General features: G+C 41.7%; 1 protein-coding gene across 1 annotated transcript; it reads right to left on the bottom strand.

Annotated features, from left to right (window-relative positions):
* Window positions 1–1,777: 1,777 nt before the first annotated feature.
* LOC115154102 (ubiquitin carboxyl-terminal hydrolase 2) lies at window positions 1,778–12,577 on the bottom strand. Its single transcript, XM_029699984.1, has 12 exons — window positions 12,059–12,577; window positions 8,071–8,121; window positions 7,746–7,869; window positions 6,873–6,984; window positions 6,455–6,565; window positions 6,046–6,110; window positions 5,855–5,958; window positions 5,690–5,770; window positions 5,171–5,249; window positions 4,500–4,607; window positions 3,809–3,929; window positions 1,778–3,063 (listed from the first exon to the last, which is right to left on the bottom strand). Exons 1-12 carry the CDS (start codon window positions 12,215–12,217, stop codon window positions 2,976–2,978), a joined length of 1,203 nt encoding a protein of 400 aa, XP_029555844.1. The 5' UTR covers window positions 12,218–12,577; the 3' UTR covers window positions 1,778–2,975.
* Window positions 12,578–22,067: the final 9,490 nt, after the last annotated feature.

Below are 22,067 nucleotides of genomic sequence, written 5' to 3'. Positions count from 1 at the left end.
AGGCAACGAGAAAGCACCTGCCTCCAATTGAGAGTCCAACACCCCATTAACCTACACATAGAAATACCACAAATCAGAAAGAACATAGCAATACAAAACATAGAACATAGACCAAAACTCGGAAATAATAAATCACACACCCTACTACATAAATCACCACCCCGAACCACATAAACACAATACCCTCTGCCACGTCCTGACCAAACTACAATAACAAATATCCCTTATACTGGTCAGGATGTGACACAATCCTCAGGTTGTTTTTGTCATAAATAATCGATCATATTTCAACCGGACAATAGCTTTGTCAATAGAAAAGGAAAAACAAGAAAGGCACGCTCCCGGTCACGTGCAGGACTCATGTCTGGAAATTTCCACTGTCCTCTCATTGAAAGTGGTGTTTTTCCCTCATTTTTCAGAGTAAAAGCCTGAAACAATGCCTAAAGACTGGCCACATGTAGTGGAAGCCATAGGGATTGTGAACTGGGTCATAACTCTTTGTATGGTGGATAGGCTTTCAATGGAAAAACAGGCATTTCAAAATAATAGCACTTCCTGGATGCATTTTCCTCAGGTTTTCGCTTGCCATATCAGTTCTGTTATACTCACAGACATTACTTTAACAGTTTTGGAAACTTTAGAGTGTTTTCTATCTGAATCTACCAATTATATGCATATCCTAGCTTCTGGACCTGAGTAGGAGGCATTTTACTTTGGGCATGCTTTTCATCCAACTGCACATGGGGACACAAAGATCGTACTTTTTGGAGAAATGTCCTCTGGTCTGATGAAACAAAATAGAACTGTTTGGCCATAATGACCATCGTTATGTTTGGAGGAAAAGAAGGAGGCTTGCAAGCTGAAGAACACCATCCCAACCATGAAGCACGGGGGTGGCAGCATCATGTTGTGGGGGTGCTTTGCTGCAGGAGGGACTGGTGCACTTCACATAATAGATGGCATCATGAGGCAGGAAAATTATGTGAATATATTGAAGCAACATCTCAAGACATCAGTCAGGAAGTTAAAGCTTGGTCGCAAATGGGTCTTCCAAATGGACATTGACCCCAAGCATACTTCCTAAGTTGTGGTAAAATGGCTTAAGGACAACAAAGTCAAGGTATTGGAGTGGCCATCACAAAACCCTGACCTCAATCCCATAGAACATTTGTGGGCAGAACTGAAAAAGCGTGTGCGAGCAAGGAGGCCTGCAAACCGGACTCAGTTACATCAGGTCTGTCAGGAGGAATGGGTCAAAATTCACCCACTTATTGTGGGAAGCTTGTGGAAGGCTACCCAAAACGTTTGACCGAAGTTAAAGAATTTAGAGGCAATGCTACCAAATACTTATTGAGTGTAAGTAAACTTCTGACCCACTGGGAATGTGATGGAAGAAATAAAAGCTGAAATCATTCTCTCTACTATTATTCTGACATTTCACATTCTTAAAATAAAGTGGTGATCCTAATTTACCTAAGACAGGGAATTTTTACTAGGATTAAATATCAGTAATTGTGAAAAACTGAGTTTAAATGTATTTGACTAAGGTGTATGTAAACTTCCGAATTCAACTGTAAATTCTAGGCGGTGTCAGATGAAAGCCCAAAAAATTGTCAAAAGACTCAAAAGACTCAGTCACTTACGTCATAGACTGTTCTCTCTGCTACCGCACGGCAAGCGGTACCAGAGCGCCAAGTCTAGGACCAAAAGGCTCCTTAACAGCTTCTACCAAGCCATAAGACTGCTACACAATTATTCTAATGCAAACCAGACTATTTACATTCATACATACTTTATTTTATAATACTATTGTGGGGAAAGAGCTTACAAGAAAGGCATTTCACAATACTTGTGCACATGACAATAATACTTGAAACTTGAAAAATAGTGATACTTTAATGATTAGTACAACAGTACAGTTACATTCACCATGTTGTTTTATAAATACAAAAATACACGTTTAGTCATAAAAAACATAGCTAGATGTAGTTTCTCTCAATCTTGTTTTGCAATGGCATGATATCTCCACCACTAGTTTGAAGTTGGAGAGGGACCGCTCTCTTTGTCTCTCTCTTTCACACATGCACACAGCACGCACGCGCACACACACACGCACGCACGCACGCACGCACGCACGCACGCACGCACGCACGCACACACACACACACACACACACACACACACACACACACAGTCCTATTGAAACGGGAGGAAGATGAGGTTGTGCAAAACCTACAACCACAGCACACCAACAGATGGTGCTAGAGAGTCTTCCCATCTCTAAAGTCACAGATATGATGACATCTAATTTAAATAGAATCATTTACAGAACGGAAGGCCGGAGTGATAAAGTCTTTCATGTCTCAGTGGTGACCTTGAAACGAATGACAACTCCGACGTGGGGTCATACATTCCTCGTTGTAGTGCATAGAGAGGTATCTTCACCGTCTGCATGGTGACCGCACACACACACACACACACACACACACACACACACACACACACACACACACACACACACACACACACACACACACACACACACACACACACACACACACACACAAACACACACACACACACACACACACACACACACACACACACACACACACACACACACACACACACACACACACACGTCCCCGGGACTTTCAATGATATTCAGGGGACATGTTTTTAGCTGGGAAGGGCCTTCCCATTGTCCAAATGCTCTTCCCAATGTCCCCGGAAGATGGTTGAACCACAACTCAATCTCTGTATCCTGGCAGTACAGTGCAGCCTATGTGCTGAAGCTAAATTCATAGTGCCAAGGGCTCCTGTATAAACATAGAGTATACTGTTGCAGTCCACAGAGCAAGGCTCAAACATCAACCATCAGACCCAGACACAGGCCTAATAGGCTCATTGCATATGTCATCCATATGACCAGACTGCCAGGCTTTATGTAGCCCATATGTCCATGACATGTAGCTTCACAGGCGTGAATGAGAGGAGGCCAGCTCATAGAAGAGCACGTAGGCATCACTGCTGCGGACCTGGCTGGATGACATGGGGCTCACCCTGTAAGGACACAGAGAAGAAGTGTGTGTTAATCAGAGCATTGTTATGGACACACAGACAAACCCACATATATAGAAATAATCACGGAGTGTACAAAACATTAGGAACACTTGCTCTTTCCATGACATAGACTGACCAGGTGAATCCAGGTGAAAGCTATGATCCCTTATTGATGTCACTTGTTAAATCCACTTCAAATCAGTGTAGATGAAGGGGAGGAGACAAGTTAAACAAGGATTGTTAAGTCTTGAGACAATTGAGACATGGATTGTGTATTTGTGCTATTCAGAGGGTTAATGGGCAAGACAAACGATTTAAGTGCCTTTGAACAGGGTATAGTAGTAGGTGCCAGGCACACTGGTTTGTGTGTCAAGAACTGCAATGCTGCTGGGTTGTTCATGCTCAACAGTTTCCTGTGTGTATCAAGAATGGTCCACCACACAAAGGACATCCAGCCAACTTGACACAACTGTGGGAAGCAATGGAGTCAACATGGGCCAGCATCCCTGTGGAATGCTTTTGACACCTTACTATTTAGGCTGTTCTGAGGGCAAAAGGGGGTCCAACTCAATATCAGGAAAGTGTTCGTAATGTTTTGTATACTCAGTGTAGTGATATACACACACAGAGACAAGCAAACAGAAAACAAACAAACAGAAAACAGAGCCATTAACCCTGATATAGTAGCAAACTACTCCTAGTGGTATTATGAAGATGTATATGACAGCATGGTATCATTACATACCTGGAGTCATTGTAGCTGTACCACTCCCCAAGGGCTGGGTTCCTGCAGTAGGCTGTGTAGTGGCCACCCAGCGTGTTCCCAGAGTGGTTGGACACGGCATAGAGATTATACACTGCATTCACTACGCAGAGAGAGAGAGAGACAGAGAGAGAGATAGAGAGACAAAGATGAGTGTTATGTCATTGACATCACTAATGCATTCAGTTTCAACAGTCCCCTAACATCATTGAAAAACAATGTTTGTTTTAAGCCTGATTTATAAAGAGGATGGGTTATCTAGACTGTACACAAAGCAAGTCTGGGCTCCTGTATAAACATAGAGTATACTGTTGCAGTCCACAGAGCAAGGCTCAAACATCAACCATCAGACCCAGACACAGGCCTAATAGGCTCATTGCATATGTCATCCATATGACCAGACTGCCAGGCTTTATGTAGCCCATATGTCCATGACATGTAGCAGGAGCCCACAAAGCAAGTCAGTTCAACTGGGCGGTAGTGTGTGTGTCCTGAGTTCAATGAAGCCAGATGATCCAGTCAGTACTTATATCAGGCCAGTCAATAAACATCTTATCTGTACAAGACTCTTCAGAAATGGCCCTGAAAGCACTTCTAAAAAAAAAACCAATTCAATATCAAAGTAGCGGGAGACAGAGTGCTTGTTTGTTGAGTGTGTGTGTGTACTACTTACTGCTGTTCTCAGAGCAGAATTCTCTCATGTCCAGCTCTTTGAGGGGGAAGTTGACGTAGGTGGAGAGCTTACTAGTTCGAACACGGTTCTCTGAGAAGCGCTTGAGGTCTGGGACAGGGGCTCGGTCAAGGACAAGCACATGGACAGCTGAAGCATAGAGCTATTGAAAGCATAGTGGCATAAATGGCTATTGATAGCATAGTAGTATAGCTATTGATAACATAGATATTGGTAGCATAGTAGCATAGCTATTGATAGCATAGTACCATATCTAGATATTGATATATATTGATAGCGTTGTAGCATTGCTATAATGCATTTCTCTACCTGGCTTTCATAGGGCAGCTGGCTACATAGGTTAACCCCAGAAGCCAGAACCGCAAACTTTTAATACACTTTTTGAAATATATAACATTTCAACGACTTTGGCTCCAAAGTTCCTTGAAAATGACAGTTCATTCTAGCTTTGTATCTGGTTATAGTGTTATTGCTACTCTTCTACTACTATAAAGTTATACTACAACAACTATTACTAAAACTATTACTACAACAACTATTACTATTACTAAAACTATTACTACTACTAAAACTATTACTACTACACTTTTTACTACTAGATTGGAAGTAAGTTATTTGTTGGGGGAACCAATATGAAGTAATGGAAAGGATACGAAGCACAAGGATCTGAGGGAACTTCTGGATGGTGAACTTCTTAGTGCATTTCCTCCTGGTTTTACACCTGTAGCATGTCTGGAGGGAGAGAGGGTTTGGTCATTACATCTGGAAACGCACACTGACACACACACACACACAACATAGCTGGGTGCAAATACTATTTCCAATATCTCTATTACTTTCAAATACATTCAAAGTAAGTATTCAGAAAGTAGTTGAAAATGTTAATGTATTTGGAAATTAACTTAGAAAGAATTTGAAACATTAAAATACACGGACTCAAATACACTCCCATGAGTTTAAACCAGTTATTTGAAAATAGTATTTGAAAATTCTCTTAAATACACTCTGGTCGACTATTTGGTTTTTAAAAATAACCATTCAAATACTCAAATAAAATTACTTGTTGGGCAGTGCATTTGAAAATACTCAAATAAACAGGAAAAGTCTTTTTAATACCAAATACTCGAATAACAGACAGAGACAGACACACACCAATAGCAATAGTCCCTTACCGGTTTCTCATCTCCATCCAGTACGTCTTCTTTAGTGAAGAGTCGCATGCAGTCTGTCAGACTCACCTCCCCTGAACCTTTCTTTGGACACAAACACCCTCAGTTAGACACAGCTTTTTCACTGTGTGTGTGTGCCTGCATGTGAGTGTGAGTGCGTACACTGACCTTAGCGATGGGTAGTGACAAGTCCCAGAATGGATCGAACACAGTGGAGCAGTATCCACACTCACTGCAGGTCAGAGAGCTCTTCAGCTGGCCCACAAACAGATCTATACAGAGAAACAGATACACGATTACACACATTGAAAATCACACTTGTAATATACACACTTGTTCTCAGTCACTCAGACACTTACCAACCACTTTGCTGTCCTCTCTCTCTAGGTATTTGTTCCACATTCTCTTCCCTTTCTCATTGTCACTGTGGAGGAGACAAACACAGATCCCACATCAGTTTACATTCAAACGAGCTCCTCTAGAACAGACACACTCCTCTCTAATACAGATCCCAGGGGACTTTAATCTGAGGTACCCAGTCTTGGTAAAAAAATAAAAACATGACTCATTACAAAGGCAGTTAACAGCCTGAATATCATGAGGCATGTCTAGGCATGTCTAATCCTAGGAGAACATGTCAAGGTCGTGTTCATGAGGCACCAAGCAGAAGAAAACAGACTAAGAAATGCTAATTGTCATTTTCTGTTTCAAAACGATTCAAACTAATTAACATGCTCCTGGGTTGGTGCTACGGGAGGTGAGACTTACGGCAAGTGGTCAATGTCCTCGGACGGGAGCCTGGGCCGCACTGCGACCCTGTTGACCTCGTTGTGGAGGCCGTCCAATAGGAAATGCAGGAACTCCTGAGCATCCTGCTGACTGGAGGAGAGAGAGAGAGAGAGAGAGAGAGAGAGAGAGAGAGATGGGGGAGAGAGAGAAAGAGAGATGTTTACTTTCAAAAGCTCATTATTTCAACCACAGCCACAAAATGAGAAATTAATATAAAAGATGTGTCTACATTAATGCATTGTGGAGAGAGAGAGCGAGAGAGGGGTGGGAAAGTACGATGACCTTTTTAATAGTTAAGAAAGTTCACATTAAATGAACTCGCTTTCTCCCAGCACACTTATGACCATAGAAATAGAATTACTAGATCAGACCACAGCCCTTTTCTGAGTAGACTTACTTGTATCCCACAAATTTGGGCGCGTATCTCTGGATCTGGGTCTTGAAGTCTGAGGGACTGATGGCCTCGCTGCTGACTGACGTCCATAGGGTCTGAGTGAGTTTGGCAAACTCTGTTAGAGAAAGACAGAGGGACAGAGAGAGAGAGAGAGAGAGAGAGAGAGAGAGAGAGAGAGAGAGAAAGAGAGCGTGGCAGAGACAGAGAGAGAGAGAGAGAGAGAGAGAGAGAGAGAGAGAGAGAGAGAGAGAGAGAGAGAGAGAGAGAGAGAGAGAGAAAGAGAGCGTGGCAGAGACAGAGAGAGAGAGAGAGAGAGAGAGAGAGAGAGAGAGAGAGAGAGAGAAAGAGAGAAAGAGAGCAATGCAGAGACAGAGAGAGAGAGAGAGAGAGAGAGAGAGAGAGAGAGAGAGAGAGATAGAGGAGAGAAAATGAGATCACTTTTAGTCATTGTACTGTTAAGCAGAGGTCACATTGCAGGGGAGAGGAGCATATCAATCAGGCAGTAGACAGAACTACTGTTACTGATCACCATCTACAAACAATGTGTGTGTGTACATGCACAGAATAGCTCCTATATGTATCAAATCAACTTAAGACACAATTTGTGTACGTTTTAAGCATACAGGTTGTTACAAATTAGAGGTCAATATTATAGTGACCCTCAGGTGGTTCTGTAAATATTCTTAGGATGATTATTATGTTGCATAAACACGATTAGTGCTTTTTTTACACCATTTTGTCCTTTTCTTTTTTTCACGACTGTCAAATTTTCCAGAATTGGTCAGCTGGTAATATCCTTCTAATGTCATTCTAATAATGCATTATACCTGCAGGCTTAAGTAAAGTGCAACCGGTTGGAGAAGTAGTGTGTCTTACCCTCCATGAGAGCAGCCTTGGCTCTGCAGTTGTTGTTGAGTTCGGTGCGGTGTGTGTTCCTCAGACAGTAGTCCCTCAGGTCAGGAGTGTTGCTCAGACACTGCAGGATCGAGTTCATGAAACACTACACCAGAAAATAGTGGGTGAGAGAAGGGGGAGACAGAGAGAGAGAAAAAGGAGGGAATATGTATTAGACTAGAAGTGCACATTTTTCAGTGACAGGGATAGATATTCCAAAGAGTGGACATCAGATCCGCTAAAAACCACACATAAGCACAGTGTAAAAACAGACTTGTGTTAGTGGCGGAGGTAATGGTTTACTCACTGTGTTGCCGAGATTTCTCAGTCCCACTAGGCCTTGAGGACTCTTGGAGTTCTGTTGAGACAAAGACAGGGAGACACAGGTTAGAGCAAGGCAGAAATCCCTCTTCACTCAGTCCCTGATACATGTCAACTTAAAGGGACACAGGACCAAACACATACCATTGTATTGCCTGCGCTACAGATGGCTATATCGGTCCGCTAATAAAGGACTGGCAAAGGACCAAACAAAAAAATTGCCGTGCTACAGACTGCAATTTCTTTTAAATAAATGTTTTTATTAATATATATTTTTTTATTCCCGATTTTTCAGGGGGTGCTGCAGCACCCTCAGCACCCCTACTTCCCGCGGCTATGGTTGGATGTTCACTGGAGTGGTGTGACCTTGTCTGAAGGGTTTTTGATGGTCAGAGTGTATCGTTGCCTTAAGGTCAGAGTACACCACACGTGGTAGCTACGTCATGAGTGGTGTGCTTTGTGACGTTGTGAGACGTTGGGTGAGGGACTGCTTGTCATGACCAAAACACAAATAACCACCATCTGTGGCTAAAGAACTGAAAGAACAAAACCTGACTTATCAGGCCTGCATTAGCACCAGGGCAAAGATCAATTATATCCTGATCTCTTCCATATTGCTATTGTTGTTCAGGACAGATACTAATAGCAATACTATGGTAATACTATGGTATTGTTTGTCATATTTTATCATCTCAACAAATGCCATTTAGTAAAATCATGTGGTTTTCATTACCGGCTCCCATATTTTTTCCAACACACATTCAAGGAAGTGAATGTGAGCAAAACCGAACCTCATTTACCACAATTTGTTGGTGACCTCTAAAACATCATTTTGACACACAAATGTATCATATTTTCTTAATATTTTATATCAGTCCTCATTTAACTAAGCCTGTCTTTCATTATAAGTAAATTAAGCAGTCATAACATAAATTAATGTATCATTTAAAAAATATATATTTAAAAAGTCTATGCAAATTCCAATACAAAATTAGTTTACTCTAATTAGGCAACTCAACAGGCTGGTTAAGATGTTTCCGATGCATTATATATCAAAGTTTAAGTCAGTTGAGGCCAAATACATATATTTTGCAAAACATTTTTCTGCCATTTTTTTCTTGGTGTGCCAGTTAAAGGGATAATGTGTTAATTTAGTATTCTCTGAATACTGGTTTAAACCAGTGCAGGGTTAAGCAGGTTTAATGGATAATACTGCTTTTCCAAGCTTACTGCTACATGTAACCTACTCTATACAGTGTCCCTGTAATACACGTTGCTGTACATGGACATTTCTGGGGAACGGAAAGTCTTGGAAGTTACATATTAATATTACACATTCCTCTAGTGCATTCACATGCACACTGTGAATGCAGTCTGAAACATGACAGTGACTATTCCGTCCCAGACCAAACCACTCCACATACGGTACAGTACATAGCACCACAATGTCACTTCTCACAACCAGACAGGTACCAAATGCCTCATACTTCTCATAGTTCACTTTCCACTGTCAGGGCAGTGTAGGCCTTGTCTCTAGAGGTCAAACTCTCATTGAGCTGGAGTGTGAGTACTGAGTAGAGACTGCGCAGCTGCACATGGCCAATCAGAGGGTGTGTCTGGGTCCACACTGCATTGTTAGCGCTGAAACAGAGCATATGGCTTGAGCAGCATGCACAGGCCAGTTCCTCACAACCTGGGTAGAAACAGCACCGGAGCCAGGACACTGGGACACTAGTACAGTGATTACTGAGGAGAGGCCTGTGGAGAATGGGCTCTGTCGGCATGTGGCTCACTCGGGACATGGAGGTGGGTCCAACAATAAGGGCCCTGATTGGCTGATGGCCAATGGAGGAAGTCATTCCATTGGGGAGGAAGTCATTCCATTGGTTGGCACAGATTCAAAGTATGAGAGTGGGGAGAACATTGTGTTCCAGCCTTACTGTGCAGGACTGGTCACAGCCAAACAACTTGTGACTGGGACACACATGCAAACACACCTCGCTTCATACTGTAGCACCACCCAGCAGACACACTGTAGGCTGACTGTACAGCTCATACCAATGAGACCAAAACTGTGGTGGATAAAGCAGTGATAATGTATTATAACCATTGATGTTGTTGAAGCGGTGATAATGTTGTGTTACCGTTATTCAATGGTTATCGGTGACAGTCCTGACTGAGGAACATTCTGCTCTCCCTGTAAAGGACATCCATATATTTAGGCCCTCAGCCCATTCTGAGAATCCATGTGCCCTATCACCCACAGTGTACTGTACATCAGATAAGGTGAGACTTTCCTGGAGATATAGGGTGATGTTCCTTATCTTGGTGTTCGCTCAAACGTCATTACACAATGTCACGCCCTAATTGTTAGTGTGACACAGGGCAAATAGTGTTCTTAATGTGTGTTGCGGTTATGCAACAATCGACAAATCAGGCTATCTTCGCCCACAAGTGCTGACAGGGCTTTCCTCTATCAACCAGGGAACACTGTGATGTAAAACACTGCTCTTTATTAAGTGTATACTTTCAAGGACAAGGCAGCACTGAGGGCAATGATTATGAATGGTGGTTTGTTTGGTGTTTCATTGTGAGGTTTTGTGTTGATAACTTGCCTGATAGAAGGAATGCTAGACAGGCAGCTATAAAGCACTGTGAGCCTTTGGTTTGTCCACTAGGGGTCATCCTGTCATTTACTCAGGGCTCATTGAAGGATTCCTGGGCCCATATTCTTAAAACGTCTCACAGTACATCTAGGATCAGGTCCATGGAATCTTATTCATTATGATCTTAGTCAAAACTGATCCTAAATCAGCTATTTTACTCTCAGACGCTTGATAAATATGGCCGCTGATGTTGCTCTCCTGCCTGCTTAAGTTGTGGCATATTATACAGGCCTTTACATTTATAATACATTTACATTTAGGCCTAGATATATTTTTTCAAGAACGATTTCAGTGTTGTTTAAATAGGCAGTGTTACATCAGATTATGTTTTTTCTTTAGGCCTAATTATTCTCCACACTAGACTATAGCCTGCACGTCACACTGGAGGTAAAGGCACATATGAATCAGTATCCTCACAAATGTCCTGTACTGTAAAACGTAGCCTGCATTCAGGGCCAGAAAAGAACAGCTGGAACGGAAGGAGGTATGCCTAAATGATATGCATTATGGCCAGCAGTGCACACACTCCTCAGGGTAGAGAACGCGCACAGCATAAGTGCTGAAATCCGGATTACGTAACCAAATCAACTGCGCGAGGTTACAGTACGAGTACGGTGACAAGCAGACAGCTGGCTTGAGCGCTCCGCGGTTTTCCAATGCCGGATGCCTTGAACACAATGTGAAAACTTTTTCTATTGGATTGAAACGATTCCTATACCGTCATACCCTATTTAGATCCACCTTTGTAAACAAAGCAACAACATAAATGACCTGAGCCTAAATTGGCCTGAGTATGGTTGCATCATTCCACCACACATATTGTAATTATATTCTAATATCACGGGTGTCGAAATCATTTGTAGGCCTGCCTATTCCACCTACAGGTGCATCACGTATAATTACTTGATTTTAGCTTTGGAAAATCAATCACTATTAAAGCCACGGAGCCGACAAGATTCCAAGTTCCAACATCGAATGAACAGTTTAAAAATCCTCAATCTCTAAATGCAATTTCATAACACATTTAATCTGTTGCTCACAGATTATAAATTGCATTATTATGTAAGTACGTTTAGCTGCCAACATTATCCTTTACTGGGTTTATTTTTGGGGTGGAAATGTCTCCTGTAACTAAAACAAATCTATCCATGTTATTGTCAATATCAAATCGGCCCATAATTTACAAAATCGACTGACAATGTGATCGATGTGACGTGCCCATACAATTTGCGTTATGGTCACTCCACATCTGTACTGCGTGGACTACCTGAATATCCCTTTGCTTGCAGACGGAATAGGCGCACTCACCTTGGCTTGATTGATAAGCAGACCCACAAATGTGGACATCAACATTGACCGCGACATTGGAGGACTCTTCCTGCGCAGGTCCGCCTTTAGGAAGGGGAAAGCGGTAGCCGGCGACTCCTCGGGCACCGTCACGGTGTAAGACTGTCGCAGACTAGGCATGATGGCGGTGTAGCGGCGGTGTAATAGCAGTTTGCGGTGGCGATGGTAAACAGTTGTTTACCGCGACTGAAACAGTAGTCCTGCGTGACGTTGTTGATCTCCCCCTAATTTATTTGTTTATTCTGATTGAGATGACAAGGTGTGCAATTCCAATCCCTTGAAACACATCATTACACATAAAACAGGCTCTGGTGATAAATAGTTGCGATTTGCAGTAAAAACAACTACAATATAGCAGACACCTTATTTAGTAGAATAACAGACCCGCAACTCAATCTGGAATATCACTCACTGCCTACTGACTGAGACCGATTCGGTTTTATGTGATTCCACCTCTCCAAGTGTGGGTTGAAGAATAATCGAGTCGGTGTGCACTTTCGTTTTACTACACTGTACACACGCCCCCTCAGACTCTGTAGACGTCACGAAGTATCTCATGCTTGTCGAGAGAGACGTCAAACAGCAGAGGACAAGACCTTCTCAACATTCACAGAGGACGATGATGAAATGGGAGAGGGGGTGGGGGGATGGAGGAGGACTGAGAGGAGGATAGGGGACAGGGTGGTGGAAAATAACGACTGTATATGGAAAAGCACGATCTGTCTGTATCTGTCCGTTTCTGTAGGCTATAGAACAATCTACCCATCCATCCATTTTAATACTTTGCCATACAGCATTGGCTTCTTCAATCTTGACAGGTGAATTTAGCTTGACCACATAATGCCTAATAACAGTGCAATTACCGTATAAGTAAACCGATATTACATGGTATGACAACATTATGTCATGCTTATGTCATTAAGTAAATCAAAAGTCAATAACATCCAACGTGTTGTTGCTTGCAAATTTAGCAAGCTAAAGCAACAATTGGTCTAGCCTCAAGCATTGCCACGTGCTTCTCTAGAATATTGTGAATGAATGACAAAACAGGGTCTCATCCAATAGGAAGCAAATAGCTCGAAACAGGGAGGGACTTACCTAAATCCGACCAATAAGAAAGCTTGTTTTCATTTTTCGTTGCCAGCCGTTTTGGTATGGTGAGGTACTAATAAACACTATCCTGGCGTACAGTAAGAGCAATGCAACACATTACACAATCAAACCCTTTCCCTGGATTCATCTTCCTTCAAGTGACAGACCATTTTATTATGCCAGCAGATTTTAGGCATATAGATGTAGGATTTTAATTTGAGCCAGTTTGCAACAGCAGGAAAATAATCCTGCAGCAACAGGATATGTGAATTATTAAATGGAAGTTTTTGTAGGGTTTGATACATTTTTCGGAAGGGAAAATCAAGTCTGACATTTCTAAGTGGAAATTACAAACTTCAGAAGCCTTTTTAAACAACAAACACATTACAAGTTTAACATTTCCTGCATTGCAGGAAAGTTCACCAGCAACAGGGTTATTAAATTAAGATCCTAAATTTGTACCAGAGTTGTGCTCATTGGGGCACAGCATAGCAAAAAGTCTTCTTTTGTTTGTTGCCCAATGAACATGACCCTGCTCCTTGCTGGCCCTGCACACATAGGCTAGTGAACCCATCATCACTCTGAGTTCCCATTCAATATGTACACAGAATCTGACCAGCTAGAGGGGGTGTAAGAAAAAGTAATACATCCACTCTCAAAACACAACAGCCAAAAAACAGCACTCTGCCCACCAATCTTAAGCAAAGTTGATCTTTTCTGCATGTCATTACGTAAGCAGCATGGAACTGGCCAGTTCACTGTGAATAAGTGCATTCCTCTTGTGAAATGTTATTATATAAGAACTAGGAGAAACTGTGTTTACTAGCAGGCAAGAGGGCAGACGATTACCTATATACACAGTGTTCCAAAAGGGTTCTGCGGCTGACCCCATAGGAGAACCCCTCTGTGGAAAGGGTTCTACATGGAAACAAAAACAGTTCTACCTGGAACCAAAAGGGGTTCTTCAAAGGGTTCTCCTGTAGGGACAACCAAAGAACCCTTTTTGGTTTTAGATGGCACCTTTTTTTCTAAATGTGTACCAAGTGATCTTAGCACCTCTACATAGTACAGGCCTATGCCATAAACTCCCTCCCTATTAGTGAGGTCTCTGTGTACATCAGAGATGTGTAACACAGAACTGCCTATTTACTGCCTGTGAGTCATTGTCTGAGTTCCAAATGGCATCATATTCCATATATAGTGCATTACTTTTGACCAGGTCACATAGGGATTAGGGTGCCATTTGGGACGCAATGACAGTCATGCATGCCTAATATTCCCTCACTGCCGCGACTGTTCGACCTGTTTGAAGCTTCAAGAAAGGGAAACATTCAACAAGGATGGGCTAGATAGGGGGAAGGGGAGGGATTTTTTATTTTACCATTATTTAACCTTTATTTAACTAGGCAAGTCAGTTAAGAACAAATTCTTATTTTCAATGACAGCCTAGGAACAGTGGGTTAAAGGCCTTGTTCAGGGGCAGAACGACAGATTTGTACCTTGTCAGCTCAGTGATTCGATCTTGCAACCTTTCGGTTACTAGTCCAACACTCTAACCACTAGGCTACGCTGCCGCCCCAATAGCAGATGGCAGAGCTATTACCAGTAACATTCCTGGCCCCCTGCCAGAGGTGGAAGATCACGACTTTACCAACCAGCTGAGGAGAACATATAGGGTGCGCCCAAAATGGTACCTAATTCCCTATAAAGGCCTAGTGCACTACTTTTGACCAGAGTCTATGTGGCTAGCTAGGGGTACCTACCGAGCCGCAAGATTTCAACATTTGTCTGGACCTCTGCATGGTGATCAGTACTAGGAATGTAAAACTGCTATTGAGAAAGAAGGTTCAGAACGGCGGCTTAATTCCTTTCACTGATATTTATTGCTGATGCATTTTGGGGCAAGCTCTTTCTTCAAGCACTATCAATAATCAATGATCACCAAAACAGAGAAACATTCTACAAGCTATAGCAAATTACTCATACCCTACATTGGGCGCATATACGTTTTGTTTAGAGTGCTGAGTCTCCCTTGACACATCTCCAGAAAAAATGCACATTAGCTCAGAAAGAAAGAGAGAGAGAGAAAGATAGCAAGAGAGAGAGCGAGAGAGCGAGAGGGAAGGAAACAGAGAGATACTAACAGAATCAGGAGGATAAGCCTTAGACAGTAGACAGACAGTGACGTGACCGGGACCACTGCAGTGACTCAGACCGCTCTGGGGACCCTAAAATAGCTCCCAGTACACACACACACACACACACACACACACACACACACACACACACACACACACACACACACACACACACACACACACGGCTGACATTTAGTGAACACAGCACAGATGTGCACATGGAAAGTCGGACGCGCACCCAGCTGGTGATTATTGAAGAACACACAGGTGTCTGTAATCATGGCTGGCTGTGGCTTGATTTAATTGTTTGATTTACAGATATAAATAGAACACATAAAAAATCATGAATGGATAACAAACGATCCTAAATACAATTTGGCTACACAGGCCTACAAACATTATTTACAATGGATAGCAAAATCACAATAATCACAAGATTGGCTTCAGATCAAACTCTACGTTGAGACCGAAGGGAGCAAGAGTCTTTAAATGAAAGATCCAGGCAATGCCGATATAGTGTTCGATGCCGGACATAAGACTGTAAAAAGAAAACCAGGAAATCAGCTCCAAGTGATTTTAATACTGGAAATCTGTTCCCAAGTATTCCCACACACAATAGAGAGACACTGGATTGTATACAAATGTAAGCAAGGTTTGAAATTATTGTTTTAGTCAAATATTAAATCTGTTTGGGCTTCAGCACGGTTAATTTGCAGCCTACAAATTATTTGTAATTATGTTCCTGCCTCCCGACCATCCGCTCAAGAAAAAAATAGGTCCGCGGCTGAATCTAGTTGATGATCCCTGATACTTTGTTTTCAGGACAGAAATATAGACAGAGCTAACTCATTGAGTCTATGCAAACGCCAGAGCCAGAATAGACATAGTTAACCTTGGAATGAGCCTGAAAGTACAGTATGAAAGCGAAACTCTGTCCCTCCTTGCTCTCTGGCTGCAACATAACCTCGGCGCCATCCACTTCATCATTTATGAACCTGACTCCGGTAAAGTACATCTCAAGTCAAACCAATAGGAACGTAAAATAGACCATTGGACTCTGTGTACACCAGCCATAGCTGCAGGCTAATTCCTCTACCGACAGACAAGGAGGAGGTCCACTCTGTAAAAAAAAAAATATACAAAAATAAAAACACTAAATGGCCAGCCTCGCCACTTGGTTTTCTATAAAGCTGAGTGCTGGAGAAATGTAGTTCATGAAGCATTTCTAAGATATATTCTTCAAGAATCAATGGATCCAGGACATCATTATACTGTTTGACACATTTCTGTACATTATTTCTGTACATACTGTAAGTACATTTCTAAGTCACTGGGTGATCTGAAAAGTCATATTCAGTCAATCAATAATATAATAATACTTTTAGCTAAAATGTTTATTTTGAGTTTCAAATCTGTAGAAACAATGAGAATAGAATGGTTCAGAACTTTTGTGAAACATCACAGCACAGTTGAAAAATATATGGCAAATAGAAATCCAATATGGATGGTGTTAAGAGATATATGGGAGGGGTTGAATGGAGCTGAAGGTTGGGACTAATAACTAATAACAACAAGATAACCAATGTAAAACATACTGTGTCCAAAAAACGTATATAGGTTCAGAACTTTAGTGAAAGAGCACAGTGTGAAAGATATGGCAAATAGAACCGGATGGATATCAGAAATAGATGGGAGAGGTTGAGGGTAGAGGAAGGACAGGAGTAAAAACAAACAAAATAGAACTATTGTAAAATAGACTGTGTCCATAAAATGTATATACTACAGTTGAAGTCAGAAGTTTACATACACTAAGGTTGGAGTCATTAAAACTTGTTTTTCAACCACTCCACAAATTTCTTGTTAACAAACTATAGATTTGGAAAGTCGGTTAGGACATCTACTTTGAGCTTGACACAAGTAATTTTTCCAACAATTGTTTACAGATAGATTATTTCACTTATAATTCACCGTATCATAATTCCAGTGGGTCAGAAGTTAACATACACCAAATTGACTGTGCCTTTAAACAGCTTGGAAAATTCCAGAAAATGATGTCATGGCTTTAGAAGCTTCTGATAGGCTAATTGACATAATTTGAGTCAATTGGACATGTACCTGTGGATGTATTTCAATGCCTAACTTCAAACTCAGTGCCTCTTTGCTTGACATCATGGGAAAATCAAATGAAATCAGCCAAGACCTCAGAAAAAAATGTGTAGACCTCGACAAGTCTGGTTCATCGTTGGGAGCAATTTCCAAATGCCTGAAGGTACCACGTTCATCTGTACAAACAATAGTACGCAAGTATAAACATCCCGCTCAGGAAGGAGACGCATTCTATCTCCTAGAGATGAACGTACTTTTGTGCAAAAAGTGCAAATCAATCCCAGAACAACAGCAAAGGACCTTGTGAAGATGCTGGAGGAAACGGGTACAAAAGTATCTATATCCACAGTAAAACGAGTCTTATATCGACATAACCTGAAAGGCCGCTCAGCAAGGAAGAAGCCACTGCTCCAAAACCCCCATAAAAAAAGCCAGACTGCGGTTTGCAACTGTACGTGGGGACAAAGACAGTACTTTTTGTAGAAATTTCCTCTGGTCTGATGAAACAAAAATAGAACTCTTTGGCCATAATGACCATCGTTATGTTTGGAGGAAAACGGGGGAGGCTTGCAAGCCAAAGAACACCATCCCAACCGTGAAGCACGGGGTGGCAGCATCATGTTGTGGGGGTGCTTTGCTGCAGGAGAGACAGGTGCACTTCACAAAATAGCTGGCATCTATTATGTGGATATATTGAAGCAACATCTCAAGACTTCAGTCAGGAAGTTAAAGCTTGGTCGCAAATGGGTCTTCCAAATGGACAATGACCCCAAGCATACTTCCAAAGTCGTGGCAAAATGGCTTAAGGACAACAAAGTAAAGATATTGGAGTGGCCATCACAAAGCCCTGACCTCAATCCTATAGAAAATTTGTGGGCAGAACTGAAAAAGCATGTGCGAGCAAGGAGGCCTACAAACCTGATTCAGTTACACCAGCTCTGTCAGGAGGAATGGGACAAAATTCCCCAAACTTATTGTGGGAAGCTTGTGGAAGGCTACCCAAAACGTTTGACCCAAGTTCAACAATTTAAAGGCAATGCTGCCAAATACTAATTGTGTGTATGTAAACTTCTGACCCACTGGGAATGTGATGAAAGAAATAAAAGCTGAAATAAATCATTCTCTCTTCTAATATTCTGACATTTCACATTCTTAAAATAAAGTGGTGATCCTAACTGACCTAAGACAGGGAATTCTTACTAGGATTAAATGTCAGTAATTGTGAAAAACTGAGTTTAAATGTATTTGGCTTGTCACGTCCTGACCATAGAAAGCTGTTATTTTCTATGGTAGAGTAGGTCAGGGCGTGACAGGGGGGTTTTCTAGTTTAGTTTTTCTATGTTGTTATGTTCTAGTTTTGTATTTCTATGTTGGATTTTGTTTGGGATGATCTCCAATTAGAGGCAGCTGGTCCTCGTTGTCTCTAATTGGAGATCATACTTAAGTAGGGTTTTTTCCCACCTGGTTTTGTAGGAGATTGTTTTGAGTTAGTGTGTTTCAACTCTGTGTCATGGTTTGTTGTTTTTGTTCGTTCAGTTTATTGTGTATGTATTGCATAGTTTCACAGTGAAAATAAAATGTGGAACGACACACGCTGCACTTTAGTCGGCTCCTTCCTACGACAAACGTGATTGTGTGTGTGTGTGTGTGTGTGTGTGTGTGTGTGTGAGATCAAGGACCTCTCACTTACGACACATATCCATCCAATCCTACATGATTCATCAACAAACTACAAGTTACGTGGCTGTGGCATTGGACTCTGCCCAGCACACACTTAATGACCAGGCCACCCAGCTATAAGCTGTAAACTGTACCTGTCTCCATGGAGGTCTGTATAGAGCTGTTAAGTTTACAAGGACAATTGCTGCTGTCCTCTGCACTTTTCTGTGTTAACTAGTTATCTAGATTGATGTCAAGGCCGATGGGTTCTCCTAGGATGACGGCTTCTAGTCTAACTAGCAGGGCTCATTCATGGTTCCTGTGTGTGTGTGAGCGCATGAGTGTGACCATTAACCTGCTCTTCATGTAAATGTCCACCTCTGACAGAACCCAGGGAGACCAGAGACTGGTGAGGTCCATATGGGATCTAGCATGTATGCAATGATCTGCCCAGACACCTAAATGCTCTCGCTGTCTATCTTACCTTCTTGTACAAAAGCTGAAGGACATATGCACATCCAGGTACTTTTTGCAGGTGCGAGATGTTAGAGGTGAATTCATGAAAAATGAAAACGCAGCACACTGCTGCTCATGCTCCTAGGTTTCGACCCTTATGTCTTCCTCAGCCATCTATATCTGTATGGATGCCTGATGAAAAGCTAAGTGTCTCAGCAGTGTTATAATAAAATCAGCTGGGAGCATGAGCAGCAGTTGGCAGCATTTTCCTTTTTATTTTTTGTCTTTCCTCCTTACAAGGAACCGTTTGTTTTTACCTGGTGTTTACTTGGAAATTATTTGGTAACAGCTTTATTACCTCATGATTACCTGCTTAAATTCCTTTCGATTGCTGTGGGATTCAGTGAAACAAGTATGAAATAAACCACTTGGTTTCAGGTAGTTTTCTCAATAAGCACCAGAAAGTAATTGATTCTCTCACTTTCTATATTGTCTTTTCTTTATCTCTGTCTTATCCTCTCTCGCCTCTCTCTGTCTTTCCCTCTTTCTCTCATCTCTCTTTCACTCGCTCTCTTTCACTCGCTCTCTCCATAAAGAAATTCAAGCAGAAAGATCATCAGAGACTTTGTATTGCCACATTCTGTAAGTTGCACATTATATCATAAAGTCAAAATTAATAGTTTAAATGCATGAGGCGCCCAAAAGCCGCCCTATTGGCTGGTAGTAAAGGCGCTGACACTCATCAACCAATCAGAAACCCAGGACCACAACCAGCTGATGTTCCACCTTAAAGTGTGGTATTGTGGGAGATGACTTTGTAGCAATAGCGGTGATTGACAGCAGGCTGGGAGCAGAGAGCAGAGTGTGGGTGGTGGGGATGATGTCAGAAGACTAGAGACCTTGTGATGAGGAACTGTGGGGCTGCTTCTCAATTGGCACCCTATTCCCTAGATAGTGCTCTACATTTGACCAGGGCCCATAGAGATCTGGTCAAATGTAGTGCACTAAATACGGAATAGGGTGTAATTTGGGACGTTGTCTGTGATATTATCAAATGCATTCTTAACAGTTCACCACAGGCCAGACTCTGGGTTACTGTTGCAAAGCACAGGAATAGCACAGAGTACAACATGTTTTGGGTAAGCAGCAGGGCAGATCTTTTGCACGCCGATCCACACATTCTACCATTCCAGTGTTTAATTGCTGTATTGTAATTACTTCGCCACCACGGCCTATTTATTACCTTACCTCTCTTATCCTACCTCATTTGCACATGCTGTATATAGATTTTCTAATGTATTATTGATCGTAGGTTTGTTAATCCCATATGTAACTCTGTGTTGTATGTGTTGAACTGCTTTGCTTTATCTTGGCCAGGTCACAGTTGCAAATGAGAACTTGTTCTCAACTAGCCTACCTGGTTAAATAGAGGTGAAATAAAAAATACATAAAAGAAAAAATATGCCTGCAGCTAAAGTCTCTTTTTCTGAAGAGGAGTTGAAAAGACATCTCATCAAGGTCTCGCCAGGGCATTTGTGATTGATGTTTAAGATCAGTTTGTTTGGTGGAAGCGGTGTTTATCCTGTGTGTGTGTCTACAAGGTGAAAACCAGACTTGTCCTAGTTTAAGGCACAGGAATTACACAGTCAGATGTCATGAAAGAAATGGCAAGAGAGAACAGAGGTGTTAAGGTGAAACTTTGCTGAGTTGTCTCTCCCATAGTAACCTTTATGCCAGTGATACACATACTGCAATGTGTGTTTTCTGGTCCAGCACAAAGATTTGACAGGTTTGCTTAGTAGGAATGCACATTTGATTTTCATGCACACACCACACACAAGGTCCTTGAAAAATATATACCACACTTTACTAAGTCAGCCATTGATTTGCAATTGTCTAGTACAAGGGTGTCAAGATCCAGAGAGCCATACTGAAAATGTGTTATATTTCATCACAGTCCAAATTTGCAAAACATAGTAATCTATCCATCATTTTTGGAATTTCCGATGCACCCTGACTGTCTCATTTTTTTTTTTAATGTAATTGTTAGCGAGCTGGACAGAGTGAAGAGACTCAAATGTAGGTACATTATCATATCTACACTGTTTGAATTTGGTTTTGGTCATTGAGGTCGTTTTCCCCCAGGATTTTGTATTTATTTATTTTTACACACACTGCTTGGCATCAACACGACATGAAGCAAGTCTCATTTCATCGTATTGCCAAACACTTGGATAATATCCCAACTTTAGCCCCAAACTGACCGGAAGACTTAAAAAAAAAACCACCTCAAACAGACTGTTTAATAAATGTTTGCTATTTCCTCATAGAACATGATGTCATGTTGGCTCATAGGTTGAGCTGGCCAATCAGCGGTCTACTTGTATGACATTTTTTAAAGACCGGTAACTCAAGTTGAAGGCCAACCGGGGCAGTGCAGGCTGCCTTTAGCAACTATTGTAAATTATCGTTATATATTCTTCTGTGTGTGATTTTAAAATAATCGGTTCAAGGACATA

This window comes from Salmo trutta, chromosome 19, assembly GCF_901001165.1.
Source record: "Salmo trutta chromosome 19, fSalTru1.1, whole genome shotgun sequence".
Classification (NCBI taxonomy): Eukaryota; Metazoa; Chordata; class Actinopteri; order Salmoniformes; family Salmonidae; genus Salmo; species Salmo trutta.
This window is presented reverse-complemented; position numbering and strand designations above follow the sequence as displayed.